This window comes from Varanus komodoensis, unplaced genomic scaffold (genome assembly GCF_004798865.1).
Source record: "Varanus komodoensis strain SLA01 unplaced genomic scaffold, ASM479886v1 scaffold178, whole genome shotgun sequence".
In the NCBI taxonomy this organism is placed as follows: Eukaryota; Metazoa; Chordata; class Lepidosauria; order Squamata; family Varanidae; genus Varanus; species Varanus komodoensis.
The window spans coordinates 61,749-80,441 of record NW_025335523.1 but is presented as its reverse complement, the minus strand read 5'-3'; the positions used below and the strand labels follow the sequence as shown (position 1 = coordinate 80,441).

Genomic DNA, 18,693 nt, shown 5'->3' with positions numbered 1-18,693 from the left:
GGTTTCAGTTCAGAGGCTCACAATAAGAGGGCTACAACTGCAGAAAATAGCACAGTGGGAGAGTTGCTGGTAGGGCTCTTCAGAGCACTTGCTTTTAATGCACCAGTGGACTTCCTTGGCTGAGGGCCTGGCAAGAGAAGTGGCACAATTTGCCATTCCTCCAGTTTTGCCACCTCATGCAGATACCTCACCCTGTTTCATGGGTTGGCTGGCTCTCAGCAATTCTGTTTGCTCCTGTGCAGAATTACACTGTAATAACGTATTGTTTGACTGCACCAGAAAAACTGGTATTTGTTAAACTGTTATTTTCCAAGTCTCAATATTTCAAGTTGAAATTCACTGTAAAAAAATTACACAAAATTAAGTCCTGTGCTCCTTCATGGATCACTGCCTTGTCGTGGCGAAGGGGCTTGCGTGGCTCAATGAAGCTATGAGCTATGCCGTGCAGGGCCACCCAAGACAGACAAGTCACAGCAGAGAGCTCTGACAAAACGTGATCCACTGGAGAAGGAAATGGCAACCCACTCCAGTATCTTTGCCATGAAAACCCCATGGACAGTACCAAAAGGCAAAAAGATATGACACCAGAAGATGAGCCCCTCAAGTCGAAAGGTGTCCAATATGCTACTGGGGAAGAGCGGAGGGCTAGTACTAGTAGCACCAGCAAGAATGAAGCGACTGGGTCAAAGCCGAAAGGACACTCAATTGCCAATGTATCTGGTGGTGAAAGGAGAGTCCGATGCTGCAAAGATCTATACTCCATAGGCACCTAAAATGTAAGGTTCATGAATCAAAGCAAGCTGGATGTGGTCAAACAGGAGATGACAAGACTGAACATTGACATCTTAGGAATCAGTGAACTAAAATGGACAGTATTGGGTGAATTTAATTCAGATGACCATCAGGTATACTACTGTGGGCAAGAATCCCTCAGAAGAAATGGAGTAGCCTTCATAGTCAATAAAAGAGTAGGAAAGGCAGTACTGGGATATAATATCCAAAATGACAGCATCATCTCAGTTCGAATCCAAGGCAAACCATTCGACATCACAATAGTCCAAGTCTATGCCCCAACCACTGGTGCTGAAGAGGCTGAAGTTGACCGGTTCTATGAAGGCCTACAACACCTTCTAGAATTAACACCAAAAATGATGTCCGTATCATCATGGGGGATTGGAATGCTAAAGTAGGAAGCCAAAAGATAACTGGAATAACAGGCAAGTTTGGCCTTGGAGTACAAAATGAAGCAGGGCACAGGCTGGTAGAATTTTGTCAAGAGAATACAATGGTCATAGCAAACACTCTTTTCCAACAACCCAAGAGACGACTCTACACATGAACATCACCAGGCGGTCAACACAGAAATCAGACTGACTATGTGCTCTGCAGCCAAAGATGGAGAAGCTCTGTACAGTCAGTAAAAACTAGACCAGGAGCTGACTGTGGCTCAGATCATGAGCTGCTCGTTGCAAAATTTAGGCTTAAATTGAAGAAAGTAGGGAAAAGCACTAGGCCACTCAGGTATGACCTAAATCATATCCCTGATGAACATACAGTAGAGGTGACAAATAGATTTAAGGAATTAGATCTGATAGACAGAGTGCCTGAAGAACTATGGATGGAGGTTCACAACATTGTACAAGAGGTAGCAACTAAAACCTTCCCAAAGAAAAAGAAATATAAGAAAGCAAAATGGCTGTCCGAGGAAGCTTTACAAATAGCTGAGGAAAGAAGGGAAGAGAAAGGCAAGGGAGAAAGAGAAAGATACACCCACTTGAATGCAGAATTCCAGAGAATAGCTAGAAGAGGTAAGAATGCCTTCTTAAATGAACAGTGCAAAGAAATACAAGAAAACAATAGAACAGGGAGGACCAGAGATCTCTTCAAGAAAATTGGAGATACGAAGGGAACGTTTCATGCAAAGATGGGCATGATAAAGGACCAAAATGGCAGGGCCATAACAGAGGCAGAAGAGATTAAGAAGAGGTGGCAAGATTACACAGAAGAACTATACAAGAAAGAGCTTAACATCCCTGATAACCACGATGGGGTGGTCACTGACCTCAAGCCAGACATCCTGGAATGTGAAGTCAAATGGGCCTTAGAAAGTCTGAGCAACAACAAAGCTAGTGGAGGTGACAGTATTCCAGCTGACCTATTCAAAATCTTAAAAGACGATGCAGTAAAAGTGCTACACTCAATATGCCAGCAAATTTGGAAAACTCAACAGTGGCCACAGGATTGGAAAAGGTCAGTTTACATTCCGATCCCGAAGAAGGGCAATGCCAAAGAACGTTCAAACTACCGCACCATTGCACTCATTTCACATGCTAGCAAAGTGATGCTCAAAATCCTACAAGCTAGGCTCCAGCAGTATGTGGACCAAGAACAACCAGAAGTACAGGCAGGATTTCGAAGAGGGAGAGGAACTAGAGGTCAAATTGCCAACATACGCTGGATCATGGAGAAAGCTAGGGAGTTCCAGAAAAACATCTACTTCTGCTTCATTGACTATGCTAAAGCCTATGATTGTGTGGATCACAACAAATTGTGGCAAGTTCTTAAAGAGATGGGAGTACCAGACCATCTTATTTTTGTCTTGAAAAACCTATACGCGGGTCAAGAAGCAACAGTGAGAACTGGACACGGAACCACTGATTGGTTTAAAATTGAGAAAGGAGTTCCGCAAGGCTGTATACTGTCGCCCTGCTTATTTAACTTATATCCAGAGCACATCATGAGAAAGGTGGGACTAGATGGAATCACCAGTTGGAATTAAGATTGCTGGGAGAAATATCAACAACCTCAGATATGCAGATGATACCACTCTAATGGCAGAAAGTGAAGAGGAACTAGAGAGCCTCTTGATGTGGGTGAAGGAAGAGAGTGCAAAAGTTGGCTTGAAACTCAACGTTAAGAAAACTAAGATCATGGCATCTGGTCTATTTGCCACTTCCTGGCAAATAGATGGAGAAGAAATGGAGGTAGTGACAGATTTTATTTTCCAGGGCTTCAAGATCACCGCAGACGGGGACTGTAGCCAAGAAATTAAAAGATGCTTGCTCCTGGGGAGGAAAGCTATGGCAAATCTAAACAGCATACTAAAAGCAGAGACATCACCCTGCCAACAAAAGTGCGTATAGTCAAGGCCATGGTTTTCCCAATTGCAATATATGGCTGTGAAAGCTGGACCATAAGGAAGGCTGAGCGCCAAATAATTGAGGCCGTTGAATTGTGGTGCTGGACAAGGCTCCTGCGAGTCCCTTGGACCGCAAGGCGATCAAACCAGTCAGTCCTAGAGGAGATCAACCCTGACTGCTCTTTAGAAGGCCAGATACTGAAGATGAAACTCAAATACTTTAGCCACCTAATGAGAAGGAGTGGAGAAGAGCCTAATGCTGGGAACAATAGATGGCAAAAGAAGAAGGGGATGGCAGAGGATGAGGTGGCTGGATGGAGTCACTGAAGCAGTTGGTGTGAGCTTAAGTGGACTCCAGGGGATGGTGGACAGGAAGGCCTGGAGGAATGTTGTCCATGGGGTCGCGATGGGTCAGTTGGACACGACTTCACGACTAACAACAACAAAGTCCTGTGCTAAGTTTTAATAATTTGCTTTTTAAAAAATCTGAATTGTTTGTGGCTTCTATTTGCACAGCACAGCTTTTCCTCTGCTCCCTGCAGCTTTTTATGATGCTGTAGAGATTTACTCCAGGCTCAGTGGATAGTTACTAGGACAACTTATGTTTATGAAATACTAGCATGGATTGGAGATAGTGGGTGTTTCCAGTGAAACTCAGTTCCTATTCTCCTGCAGAAAAGGTTTAAAAGGTAGTGCTAGGAGACAACTGCTCCTTTCCCATGAGATCTCTGACAGAGTTCTCTCTCAACCTCTATGCTTTCACATCTTTATGGATGCACTAAGGTCAAACAATCTAGCAAACTGGAGTGTAGTCTTATGAAAACAATACCAGCCTCTCTTCTTCCCTCCGTGAAAAGCTACCCCAAATGTTTATCCAACACTGTAGTGGGAAGAAGGACTCTAACTCAAGGTTAACATAAATTGGCTTTTGGTGGCTTTTTGACAACTAAAAGACTAATATTGCAACAACACTGGAAGGATAAATGACTCCCTGTCATTTATGGGTGGAAGATTTCATGAAATTTTCTATTCTAGGTGTAATCTAGATATTTGGAGGGCCTTTGTCAGAATATAAGTATTATTATTTTAATTATTATAATATATTCTGCTATATACTAATATAAAGGGAATATATGTAATAATTTTTAAATACTATTCAAATATGTTCTTCCCTTTCCCCTCTTTACTTTTTTCCTATGGTGCAGTTTGTTTTTGTCTTGCACTGTAAAAAATAAATAATAAAAAAGAATGACTTTTGATGAGGGATTCCATAATTTACTTTAGCTGGAATGGCACACCAACAGTTACCTGAAACTGCACTGCTGCTTCAGGATCCCAAGCTGCTCTGTGGGAGTGTTTAAATTCATTTAAAGTATTCAGTCGTAAGGAATTTTAGGGCAGCATAGTTGTGCCTTATATGACTACAACTCAGGAGTAAGAATACCATGTGCCATATAACCCAAAAGGTAAAATGCTGCCAGTAAGGAATGGTATTCAAGGATCTTCTGTGCTTTAAGATGAGCATCAGCACTGAAATGACCACCCTCTATTACTGCTCCACCCCAAGAGATTTCTAATTAGCACCAAATTACTCAACTGAGAAAAAGTCCCAAAAAGACAAGGACCACTGCAGCAGAATTTTATAAGTTTAAACATGCTGTATTCTACCATGTTTAGGATTCAGTAGATTTTTAAAGAAGCAGACAAATGAAATGCATTGTAATTTTTATTTAACAAGTGACAACACTAGAAAACACATTGATAACCAGTGCTTCAGCAATGAATGTGGGTTCTAAAAAAGGTTCATTAAGATAAATAACTTGGTTAAGATTCTAAACCATAAGTTTTATTCCTTCCAGGAATGCTGAAATGCCAGTGTTTACAGCTGTAAATCCATATTGGAAATTCTACATAATATTATCAAATATAATCCGCAATTTATAAAAGCCGTCATTAACACTTATTAGTAGCCCCTTGCAAGTTTATTGCTTTGAGTTAAACATTCCTCAAGAAAAAAACTTAGAAACTTAACACTAATTTTGACAGAACCCATTCATACCCTCATTCAATCTAGGTTGTTAACACTGGAAGCAAAGTGATGAGTCTTCCCAGAGGTGTTTTTAAATGGAAAGCTAACACAGAACAATCCCCATGACTTGAACTTGCAAATACACTTAATATTACCACATAGTGCCAGTAGAAGATCAAAACTTGAGAAATGTTTCCCAGAACTTTTAACTGATTACTGTAAGAAGTTTATACAAAAGGAAATCTTCCTTACACATAAAAATCTGGTATTTAGAAGGCATACATGTCATAATCTCAAAGGAGAAACAACACACTCTTGCAGATTGAAGGTTCAGGTCTCTGGATACCAGCATGCAACAGCAGGTTCTGAACTGAGCAATCTAATAGTAATCACTGTATTTTACTAAATAAAAATAATAATGATGGTACTTGTGTCAGCTGAGCATCCAGTCCCTCTGTTCGCATTTATGCAGCATCAAGTGTTCTGCTGAGATCTCCATCTTCAGAATCATCATCATCTGAAGCTGCTGGAAGTATAGGACATAATCAAAATTCTTTCTAAAAACCTATGGTATGGGAAATTTATCACTTGCGTATGGCATATGCATTATTTAATATGGGGTATGTAATTTTCGAATTGGGATTGTTACTAAACTGAAAGCCACAGTCTTGTTTCACCACACATATCAATCTTATTTTTCAGGGTGGATAAAAACCAATGATTAAAAAAAAATCTCAAACAGATTTTTAACATTTAAATTGGATTGTTTAAATAATATGCTAAAGATGGTTTTCTATCTTTAAGATAAGATACATTAAGTCCAAAAGTTATTCATCATGAAATAAGGATTAATTTTTTTAATTATGAAGCATGAGGCTGCATATTCATGCAATGTTTAAATTTTTTGGTAAATGAATTCCATTAATCCATTCACAATGTCATGCACTTCCAGAAGTTTTTGTAAGATTATTGGGCAACTTTTCTATCTAGAAGATATAATCACAGATGCTTGGTTTTACAGTTCTCAAAACTGTGAGTTTGCATCGGCAGAGATCACACGTGTCTTCTTCACAGCAAAAATGTTATAAAATAAACATACAGAGTTGAGAAAAAGACCTTAATCCCATTGTTCCTTTGCAAATTTATGTACACAGTATCAACCCTTCACGTCTTAAGTGCTAATTTTCAAACAAATCAATGAATAGAAGAAGATTGTTGGGAATGGAATAGATCTGCACAAGAAGCTAAGTGTGAGGAAGGATGGGCAAGCTGTAAAAATGTAAGTGAAACCTTTTGAGCAGAATACTGTGCAAGTCTTTGAATCTTTTTGTGTCTAGCCTAAGGTTTATCTTATTATTCTTTCCCTGGAAAGGAAAACCTATAATGGCAGCAGGCCTTAAGAGATATTCCTAGTTTGGGAATATTTTAATGAATATGGGATATTCATACCTATGAGTAAGGCAGGCATGCATGCAAAATGAAAACACCTTGCAATGCTTTCATAATTATCTATCTATGGTGTGGTTCTAATAGTATAACCAAATCAGTATTTATATAATGGTAAAACTAATCTGAAAATTTGTTATTCTAAAAATGAAACTTTCATCTGATTGTAAATATTAAGATTTTACCACCAAGAATGAGTCTTTATGTAAAAAACCATGATTTAAATCTATTTGATTTAAATATCCCACCCCCGTTATCACTAGAATTAAAAATGGAAAGACACACACATATACTATATGTACTTATGTTAAAATAAAATCAGCTTTTAATATGCACATGGATATAGAGTGAAAAGCAACAGAAGTTTTTTAGTCACATGGACAGGGTTATATGCTTTCATTTTTTGACTGTATAGTGCAGAGGTGACCAGTGACTGTTCCTGAATTCTACTTTGTACTTTACAGCTCAGAAATGGCAAAAGGCCAAACTGTTATCTGTGCAATAAAAGAAATTCTGCATCATGTGTGATTTTACTTTGGTTTTATGTTCAACTGCATGTTTATGGATGGCACTATAGAAATATTACTAACAACATCAAAAGGCTTCTTTAGCACTAGCATAGGGACAGTTTCTAAGAAAAGCCATTAAATACATAATTATGATTATTATGGAATCTCCCATATTAAATGACATGGGACATAAAAACTTTTAAAAGTACCATCCATATTCTCCCAATGTGTATCAACAGTCTAGATATTCCCAAAGCTCCTTGAACTGGAAGGCAAAATTCCTAAGTGGAAGAAATTTTATCAATCAAATGTGTTTAATAAACAGGGTTTGAGTTATTACAGTAGTCATCTGTTGGAACAGAGGCCAAGAAGAATAAACAACAGAAAAGCAGAAAGAAGACTGGCAACTACTGAAGACAGATTTAGACAGGATATATTATTGTTCCATGGGGGATGGAATGGTACCTGGATCCTGGTCATACCCCCTACAAATGTAAGTCCTTCCCCACAATTATTGGGAAAGTTCTGCTTTATGGGCCAGCTCACAAATTCCTTGCTCCTGCTGTGTCCAGCTTGGCCAAGATCAATATCAGCTGGTATCAAGGAATGTTGGGATGCCTATTCATTGGGAACAAAAAAAGTGGGGTGGGCATATATACTTGCAGTCAGGTCTCTGGGAACAAGATGTAACATAACTATATATGCTCCCTGTTCCTAATTTCCCACTTACCATTCCTCTAACAAAAAGCACAATAGCCAGTAGTGCCAAGCAACTGTAGATACACGCTCAAGGATCCCAAGAGATAAGTGCCTGAGACTGATTTGTGTAATGTATCATCCTAGAAGCATAAAATACAGCTTGTCCTTACAGACTAATACAGCCAGGATCCAAAAAATATATGGGGGAAAGCTTAATAGCTAATAGCAAACATATATTATACAGCAGTGGGATATCTTTAAATGGAACAATCTCAAAAGGATACTTCTTTTGTTGAAAGCATATACTTCCAGAAAAACAAGTATGCTCCTCCTAGGCAGTCAACTAATTACATTTCTTATTTCCACTTGAAAGCCATTTGCAAAATCTAGTAAACAAAGACATTCACCTGCTTGTCTTGGCTACACTGATATGGTTTATGGGCCAAAATCTAGCCCAAATTAAACACTTTACAATCCAGTGATTTCAACTAAGTATGTGCTTAATATAGAGTTTTTCATACTCTAACTGGATTATGTCACCTATTCTTTTGCCCTTTAAATTCCTCTAACATGTAGCAAGAGAATGCAAAGTGTAGCCTGAATGCTTCAAAGCACTTTGCCTGAGGTATTTTGTTTGAAAGGTATTTCTGAAGTCCTCCTTTCACCTTTACAAGATGCTAAAATTTGACATAAACCTCATTCTTTCATTTTTATTTGGTGTTCCAGTCACAAATACATGAACATTACAGGTAGTCTCAAACACTTGAATACTTAGTGCTATACATTTCAAAACAGATGAGTTTATTCCTTGGTTCTTTTAACTTTGAAGTAAAACTAAGCAAGGGAAAGCCACCTACTTTCAATATCATCCATGTGTGCCTGAAGAGTTCTTGCAAGATTAATAAACTAGAAGCAATACAGAAAGAAGGCAGTTTTAAATGTTGTAGATCACCAAGGATTTTAAACCTCTATAAATGCCATTGTTGCCCTTCAGAAATTTAAGACATTCCTCATTTTTCATCTACATGTGAGCAGTCCAATTGTCTCCAGGAACTGTCTCCATATATAGAAAAAATATGTGAGCTGAAGGGATCAGAACTATAGTCAGCATCTCTTAGTAAGTGCATAAGTTAGAAAAAAGCCTGTTGCCATCATGGAATGGCTGCTGTCCAACTGTGATCCAGCAGGTTTCACTTCTCTATTAAAGTGCCTGGGAGTGTACAGCTGAGTGTACAGCTAGGTATTACTTGCATGCAGGAGAACGGTACTGTATGAACTCTAAATACACGGAATAAAGGTCCATTTGGAAATTTCAGACAGGTTATCATATAAGAAAGATGAGCATGTACAGTTCACTGAAATACTTATGCATATTTTCAAACCCTGAACTAGAACTATTCAAATTTTTTGAATTTGGGTTGCTTGAATATGAAGGACACCCTTTGAACTTGCAAGATTTCAAGAAAAATCTGCTTAGTTGATCTAACAAAATGAAATCTAGTATTAGGAAGAGGAAATGCCTTTAATTAAGTAAAGGGTCATGGAGAAGTGAAAAGGTAGCTTTAATTAACCTGTATCTATTTTGTCATTCCTGATGGAACTAGCCAGACTGAGAACTTTATTATAGTATATAAATATCTAGAAGAATCAAATAACTAAAAGAAAATCCTTTCCCAAACAGGTACTATTCTAGGAATTCTTAATGGTCAGGGTAAGGAAATGTGTCATGTTCAGATTTGTTCAAAGAAAGTATGAAGATATAGAAAATGTTCAGAAGAGGCAACAAAAATAAAGAGTTGGAGCAATTTTCCTGCAATCAGAGGCTGTTTGTGAATATCTAGTTCAGAAAAACAGACAACAATAGGCTACAACAATGCCCACTAGCTTAAGATAGTTTTTTCAGAAAATGAAAATGTATGGAATTTATCCTCTGGTTTAGTTTGTCAGTACTGTAGCTCTCAACATAATCTTGAGAGATCAAGTTACACTCAGGGAGCACCCAATGCCTGTTTTGTGTTGTCTGTCCCAGTATGCTTTAAAATTAATTAGGTGTTACACAGTACTCTGGGAAGTTACCAATCGATCAAATGAACCAGAGGGCCCTACATGCAAGCAGAAGAATTTCTCTGTTCGACCGTGTCACATTGGTTTCTCACACTAGTTGCATTCCCTGAACTACCAGTGGCTCCAGAGGGTAGTCTGTCCTTTACAAGCAGTGTTTGTAAGACAAGAGGGACTGAAGCAGGAATGGGCAGAAAGCCACAGTTGGAAACATGGCCATCTGATCCTGGCTAATGTAAATTTTGAGGAAATATGAAAAGCATGCTTTAACAGGCGTCATAATCAGCCTCTCCCACAGAAGCAGCTCACACCACTTACCCGAACTCGTGTGTTGGCCTCACTTGTAGTTCCCAGCATGTCTGAAAAGCGCTGTTCACACAAGTGTAACAACACTACAAGGTAAAGCCCAGAACTGATAAATTCATAGTCTGCCTAGGAAGAGAGGGCATTATCAAGTCAAACATGTCTGAAATGCACAACTGGTACTACATTTTACTGATTATTTTGTCCCAGTACATATATGCAGGTATGCTCTTCTTTCAGTAATTTCTATTGAAGACTCAGATCTTAACATGGTTGCACTTTAAATAACTGCTCTGACTAGATAGATCTGACTCCCAAGTTTATCTCTCAATAAATTGGCTACCTCTATGCTTAAGTAGCCATCTTGAAAAGATGAAGCTTAAGATCTTTATAACTAGCAGCAAATCTTATGGGCTCCTTTTTGCTAAAGAAAGGTGCCCTAGATAAACATTCAGACCTTAAGCTCCAATGATTTAAACATGGATGGTTTACACTAACTAAGCAGCAAGTATGAAAAAGCAGAAGCAAAGTAAAATACAAGTATACAAACTCATATTGAAAGCTTCATACTACTTAGTATTTATATAGTACTGAATATACAAGATGAAAGTATCCTACTTTTTCTATTAAGATGTACAAGTCTTGCAGCTCAGCCACTACTAATAGCAAGGATCTGAGTGAATACATTACTACTATCACCAGCTAATTGGCCTGTTTTCCCACACCATTTCCCACAAAGGCTCTCAAAACTATCACACTTCCTTTCCACCCTTTTGCTATGCATTTTTTGTAAGTTTGCGCCAGTATTAAGATGACAGGGGCACAATGTAGCAGGGGAGGGAGAATTATTTGTGGTGTCATCAAGAAACAATGGTGATGGATACGGATGCAGCAATACAAAGAATCTTTTCCTACTGACTATGTATTGCCTTACTTACAAATAGAAACACAGCATCAGATCATATGTCCTGTTATAACAACATAGCATAGTTATGACTCATGTTCAAGAGAGTCATAAGATTGTATCCTACAGTCCTCTTCAGAGACAAAAATCCATTGTACTGCCAAAATATAGTTTGTGTCTGCCTGAAAAAATAGTGCCTGCCCTTTAACTCTCAAGACTCCTTACTCAAATAAGACAGCAAGTGGGGTAAGTTTATCAATGTTCATTATGGCTTCCTATTTATATCAGTTTCTATTTCATCTTTTTCCAAGCCTCAAGACAAACAACTGATCACTATGAAACACATATAACCCAGCCTTTATAAACACACACCTGAAGCAAAGGACAGAATGTGTTCTACAAGGTGATTATACAATTAAAATTTGACCTAAACAAATGTTTTCTTCTAGGGAAAAAAGTTGTCCTGAGTCACAGCACTAAACTGACACTTACCAAATTAGCCAAAATATACTAACTTGTTCATTTGCATGTGCTCTATGAAGCTCATGGATATCAAAATTGTCAAGATTGAGATGCAATTTCTCTTTGCACAGCTCACAAGTGGTTACTGCTTCCAAAGAAGAACCTAAGAAAATAGAACAGTTATACTAATAGAACAGAAAATACTCCTGAAAAACTAAGTAGACATCACTCAGGTATGTGAAAGCACAACATGGAACAATGGTTCAGCTAGGTTACCCTTGCATACACAAATGTAAACCTAACTACACAGAATACAGGAACCAGTGACCAAATAGCCTCCAAGGGCGAGCTGCAGGGGACTAGGCATGGCCACACCTTACCTCAGTTGTTCTATAACCAAAGATCCCAATAGATCTTACACCCAGTGCTTGAGCCAGGAGCCAACATTTGTCATACGTACATGGCTTTCCCTATCACCTCACTGTAATCTCCAATTTGTAAGGGAGCCCTTTCCCCTTATTTTATGCAATTCCAATGAGTGGCACAAGCTGCTTCAGGTAAGGTGCAGAGCCCACAGTATAAAATTACTGTACCCCTTCTTATATTGCTACAAGGTATTCTCGTTTCCAAAAAACTTTCTCTCTCTCTCTCAAAAGTAAGGAGTCTCTCTCTACAATAGATAGCTTCTGCTACGCAGTCTCTCCCACTGCTTTCATTAAATGATCCACTCCACCTTCCATTTACAGTAGCTTCTATGAGATTGGAAGTCCTTCTGTTCATTAAAAAACAACTCAGGGTCTAAGCCATTATCTGTTTCCTGTATACTATTCTAAACCACTCCCTTACCTGAATTAATCTTGGACTGTAGCCACTTTTTCATACACTCTTGGTGAACATACTGCAGACTTCCAGTGCATTTACATGGCTCTATTAAGAGGTTAGTAGCAGATGTGGATGACATCTGACAAATTCTACATAAGTCCCCTTCTTCCTCTTCTGAGTCTTCTGAAAGGAGACTAAAATGGGAAAGGGGGATTAATCTGTAGAACTGAAATAAGCATTCCAAATATTTAAATATTAATCATATTATCTAAGACAGTAATCAATATTGCAACGGATAAACAGTTCTCCCAATCCAAGTTGTCAGTGATGCTGCAGGAATGCCACATAGAGAAGAGTCTTATGCTGTCCCCAGAAACATAGGCTGAGATTGCAAATTTCTTTACATGAACATAAAAGAGCCCCACCCTTTCTTCCGTATACAGTATTGTATTCCCTTCCAAAAGCTTACTCCTAGGAATTGGTGGAACTCTAGGAATGGTGGAGACAGCTGCACAGAGAAGAATTGACTTTTTTTCCTCTCACACCCACACGCACGGGCATGCACAACCCAACCTATGTGAATTAACTGCTCAAGGAAAGTTGTATCTTTTCCAAAGGAAAGTTGAAGATTGCATGGTACATGTGGACTTGCATGGTACATGTGGTTTATACTACAAACCAAGGGTGACATGAGCATGGTTTAATGTGGCCAGATTTAGTCAACAAGCCACAACCCTATCATGGGTTGCATCTTCATAATGGTAGCTTCATGTGCCCATGCACACCATGGCTCGTTGTGGGTTAAATAATCCATAGTGAGCCTAGTGTATTGTACAAAACAGATCAATATCTTCTTTCAATTTTATGAAAACTTCATTAAAAATCTATGTGTTACCTTTCTTTAATTTTTTGAAGCCTTTCAGGATCTCTTGAAGGTGGTATTTTAGATTTGTCACTATCTTCTCCTCCAGGTTGATTCCAGCCTGAGGGAATAATATCTACTGTTATCATAACATTGTCAGACAAGTTGTTTCCCAGTGTTGGGGGAACTGCAAACCGGAAAAGAGAACCAGGAAACATTCCTGATATTCCTGAATTTCTTCTACCTTGCACAGAATCTGGCCCCGAGGCAACAGATGTAGCACCATTAGGTACTGCAGGTGTTGATGGCCTAGCAGCAGACCTGGGGGAATCATTTTGTGCTTCAAGAGATGTCTCCCCAACAGATTCTCTTCTCCTAAAAAGATGCAGTGATCTAGCAGGTGTTTCAGAGGTAGAGGTTCTTGCAGTTTCATCTCTTCCTTCTCTCCTTCTTCTGGAAAATAAAGGTGTACACCTGTTCCTCAGAGAAGATGACAACCAAGAACCTGCATTCCTATTTTCTGAATCATGTCGGTAACTTTCAGCTTCCGAATCATTACTAGAATTTTGTGAAACACCTGCCAGGCCCCATCGTCTTCGAAGAAAGCTAAATCCCTGAGAAACATCAGGAGTCTGAGCTTCTGTATCATCAGAATTTGTAGCTGTGTTCATAGCACTAGCTTGGGTATAACCCTGAGCTCTAGGAACAGTTGAATCTTCAGAACCTAGAGGTCTTGGTGTCAAAGAGTCTTGGCTAGACCTTCTTGAAAAAAATGTGGAAGACATACTAGAAGCTAAACGAGACAGTAGTTGCCGAGTTGTACGCCTTCCTTCAGTATCTGCAGGAGGTTCACTTAATGACCTTTGGGATGGCATAACCCTTTCAGAAATGCTTGAGGAACTGGTTCCACTTCTCATGGCACCATGGGAAAACTCTGGCTGTATATTCCTTTGAGTAGACTCTAATTCTCTTGAGACATAGTTAGATCTTGAATTCCAGCTATGGTCTCTAGACAGTAATGATGACTGATGTTCAGAAGGCAACTGGCGGTTCATGGATGTGTTCAGCCTCAAAGAACTCAATGAGTTTTCTTTTGGTCTTGCTCCCTGTGCATATGAAGAAGCAGATCTTTCCTGAAGATCTATCATAAATCACAGAAACCAAAAAGCATAAACTATTAAGATAATAATCCAGCACAGGATATGATTATGAGTTAAACTAAACTAACCTGGATTAACTAGACCCCATAAAAAACTTTTTAAACCAAATTATCCTGAAAACATGGATGGTAATGTTTACTTAATTTTTATTCTGCCCCTCTTCCTAGGAGCTCATGACAGCATGCATGGTTCACCCCTTCTCCTACCCCACGAGCTAGTACTGAGACTCAGCTGCCAACCCAAGGTCCACTGGGTTTTGTGGCATACAGGTGACCAAATCTGGGCCTGTCCAATGTTATTCCGGCACTAACTACTATAACATACCAGCTTGAAAATAAATCTCCATTATAGGCACCATGAACATAAGGTTATCTGTAGATAACTGTTCTGAGAGCTCTTTCACTAAATAGCAGTACATAAAAGCTAGAAATAAATAAATAGTAATACACCACAACCAAAATTGTGGTGTATTACTATTGTGGTGTACACCACAATCAAAACATCACAATTATAGAAGCAGCTGTCCACTTGGCTTCCATAAAAGCCAATCATATCCAATAATATTAATATGACAGAAAGGCATTTTTACTGGAATTATCTTTTTAATAGCCATTCAACTTTGGAAGGTGGATAACCCAATACTAATCATGAATTTTCATTGAACATCAGTTATGAGTTAACCTAATGAATAAATAAAGGAAAATTGTTATTTCTCCCTTGCAACTGTTTTTGTAATTTTTTGTCTAAACACCAACGTGTTGGATCCAGGAAATGGACAAGCAGAATTCTACTTGCACAATGGGTTTTCCTGGCTCCTCTCTCACAAAGTTGCCCCTAAAGATCAAAACTGAGGGGCTGCAGCAGGACAGGGAAATTGAAGGAAATCAGAACTATTAGTTCACACAAGTGCCTTTTTGCTTGCACAAGCCATTTCTGAATCAGTAGTAATATTCAAAGTAACTCTAATTAAAAGTGAAGTTAAATAGCATAGTTGTGTAATGTAAGGTATAGACATAAAACTAATATTCCTTCATTGGAAAATACAATGCTAACCAGACAGATAATTCAAAAGTTCACCAAGTTCTGGTTTCAATTTAGCTAGACTTTAACCTTTGGAAGGTAATTCCACTATTAGTGCCACAGTCATTGGAAAAGTAATTCAAATCCAACAGGACCAATGGCTTTGTTAGCTAGGAAGTAATCATGTTCCAGTCCTACACATCTGGAACGTTCCATGTTGAGGAATGCTGAGTTACTCTATCCATTAATAATCTAGGCCACACAGCCTCTTCCCAGAAAAACCAGTCAATGAACATTGGGTGGAAAAAATTTTTGCACGTCTGAACTGATTCCAAGTCTGTGTTTCTTCTCCAAGTGAGTAAACTTATTTTATTAGTCCAAACTAGTGACAATGGATACTGGTGAAAAGGGATATGACCAGTACATTAAATGCCCACAAATATAAACCAGCTTCAAAATAATTTGTCTTATAAAAAGAAACAATGCAGAACTGTTCCTTTAGAAAATAAAACTGAAGTAGAATCTTGCAACCACTGCACAACCTAGTTACATGTATGAACCAAGAGCAATGGCTTCAACTAAACAAAGGCCAGATGACTGGCTGTGAACACTACAAATGGAACCAACCAATGTGCCTGAAATTCTCAGGTTTCCAATACATACATGATGAAGATGGGAAATCACCATTCCTGTGACTACAATCCACAAGACTAACAGATGGATCTGTTCTTTCTAGCTCTCTCCTCTCTCTCACAAGTTCAGTTCCTAATGATCCAAGTACCATAGATGAAGATCTGGACACATCATTGTACCTCCATGAGGAATCTAAAACATAAGTTAAAGCTGTTATGTCTTCCTGCTTCCTTGCTACAGGCTTTAAACCCTAATGATGCTATGTTCAATGAATGTTCATATTTTTGTTTGGACGACACTTCCCTTTTCTAAATGTCGTTATACTTTATGTACAGTGAGGGAAGCAGATCCGAAGTGACTGAACTGAGCACAGAGGAGGTAGGAGAGGAGCATTATCCAATTTCCCTGGAATACGTTAAGAATGAATCATAATTAAGGCAAGATTTTAATGTATTGCTCTCAATCCTTCCACAACCAGCTAAGCATTTTTAAATTTCTAGCTGCACTAGTTTACTATTACAGTTCTGCACTTGACGGTCAGAGTCATTGTATTCCAGAAATTCTGAACTGGGAATAAAATCTTTACATTGTCACAAAATATCCCTCTTGGAAATTTGTGTGTGTGTGTCTTGAGGACAAAAAAGTCCCTTGTTTGTTCTCTGACCATGAGAGAGACAGGCAACACCAGCAAGCAGTTTTATATTTTAAAAAATTCTTTATTGTAGGTACACACTAACAGTTGAGTGAGCCCATCTCCACTGGGGACCAGCTGCCACAGTCATCATGCATGGCAAATGTATATGTTTAGCTTTTTGCAATGGTTACTTAACAGAAAATATTCTTTTGTACATGCTTATCTTGACCTACACTTCTTTTTAAAACATCTGGTATCAAAACATCTGCCTCTGGGCTAATCTTTACAAATTCTGACCTTCTTGACAGAGATTTATATTTTCAACCTTCTTGTGTCTGACAGAACACTAAGCAACTGACCTTAGTTTGGTTTTCAGGGAAAAATATATTATTCATATACATCTGATAAGTATATGTATGATGCATCTGTCCACAGACAGTTGTATTTGGGTAAGCTCAAGTCTATGAAAGGTCATTTCATAATAAATTGTCAGAATTGTATCCAATGGTGGGAATCTACTAATGGATGTTTTTGATCCAGTAGAGGCTTCTGTCAAAGGATTGTGGAAGGAACTGGTTTTTGCCCATTTCCCCAGAAAACTGTTTTAGGGGCTTAGGAAATCCCTTTGGAACCATGTGGGAGGTGGCACAAGGTGCAAGGAAAATCAAAGAAAATCACCTTCTTCCTCATTCTTTGGATGGAAGAGTCCTTTGACAGTGGAAGGACACTAATGATTATAACTCATTGAATCTTCTTTGGTTCCTTTGCTTGCAGCCTATTGTTTAGGGTATAATACAATACCATACAACTGTTCCTAAGGAGATTCTGGGGTACTTTTGTGCCCTGGACATGTTTTGGTTTATGGGGGGGGGGAATGTTAAAGAGCGAAGGCTGAAATTTTGGGATGGTCTAGCCACGACACTTTGTGTCTAGGAGAACACAGTGTCCTAGAAGGACTAATTGGTGCGACTGCTTATGTGCAAATTAAACTACAAAATGTGATCTGGGGGATACGTGTGATCCTCTGCTTATGCAATGAGGGTTACCAAGCTTTGGTATAAGCAAGATGAAGATAATACACTGTTTATAGCTTCAGCACATTACATACCTGAGACTGTGTTTAAGCCATTACTTCTCACACTAGAGGTAGATGTATAAGAAAGTTTGGGTCTTTTAGAATCAGTATCCTGTTGCTGGTTATGAAGCCTTGAAGAATATGCTCCCTGAGTTCTTTCAGATTCACCAAGCCAAGAAGATGTAAGAGGCGAAGATGATGATGTAGACTACAAGCAAAGTATTGGAAGAGTTAATGTTTTTCTGTAAAATAGCACATAGTCTGTAACAGTAGGTTAGAGAAGACTTAAATCAAAATATTAAATGAATACATCTGGTAAGATAAAAATAAACATTTGCACACAGCTGAAATTAAGAACAAACTAATTTTTCAGGTATTAGATACTACCATTAAAAGTTTATTCTCAGTTCCTTCCATCCACTTACGTAGTCTTAATGGAAGTAGGCTACGTTACAGAATCAGAAATTAAGTTCAAGTGACCTCCTAATTCTACAACCATAACCTAGTCAGAAAGTGTTACACCTGTACCATCCTCATTACAAAACCAACTGGGTATCTAAAGGAACGCTTGCGTCCATATATGCCCTCCCGCCCCTTGAGATCAGCAACAGATGCCCTTCTCCGGGAACCCTCTGTGAATGATATTAGGAGGGTGAGTACCCGGAAGGCTTTCTCTGCGGTGGCGCCCCATCTATGGAATGCGCTCCCCAGAGAGGTCCGCCTGGCGCCGTCGTTATTTGTTTTTCGGCGCCAGGCTAAGACCTTTTTATTTAAAACTTATTTTAATTGTTAATTTATTATGTAGGTTTTTTTTAAATTTTAAGCCAAGATGCACCGGGTTTTAATATTTTTATTGTATAATTTTTATATGCTTTTGTTTTGTTGTGAGCCGCCCCGAGGCTTTGTTGCGATGGGGGCAGCATAGAAATGTTTTA

General features: G+C 38.7%; 1 protein-coding gene across 11 annotated transcripts in view; it reads right to left on the bottom strand.

The window, feature by feature from the left end:
• Positions 1-4,852: 4,852 nt before the first annotated feature.
• The window catches only part of LOC123021723 (E3 ubiquitin-protein ligase MARCHF7-like), a 27,940-nt gene continuing 14,099 nt past the window's right edge, over positions 4,853-18,693 (bottom strand). For 4 of the 11 annotated variants that reach the window (XM_044426762.1, XM_044426761.1, XM_044426771.1 and 1 more), the window contains 8 exons: positions 17,792-17,966; positions 16,080-16,241; positions 13,270-14,377; positions 12,399-12,568; positions 11,606-11,715; positions 10,202-10,315; positions 8,680-8,728; positions 4,853-5,694 (listed from right to left, as the gene is read on the bottom strand). In XM_044426762.1, coding sequence (XP_044282697.1) covers positions 5,633-5,694; positions 8,680-8,728; positions 10,202-10,315; positions 11,606-11,715; positions 12,399-12,568; positions 13,270-14,377; positions 16,080-16,241; positions 17,792-17,966 — 1,950 coding nt within the window. In that variant the 3' untranslated portion in view covers positions 4,853-5,632. The other 7 variants (XM_044426768.1, XM_044426764.1, XM_044426767.1 and 4 more) reach the window with 7 other exon arrangements.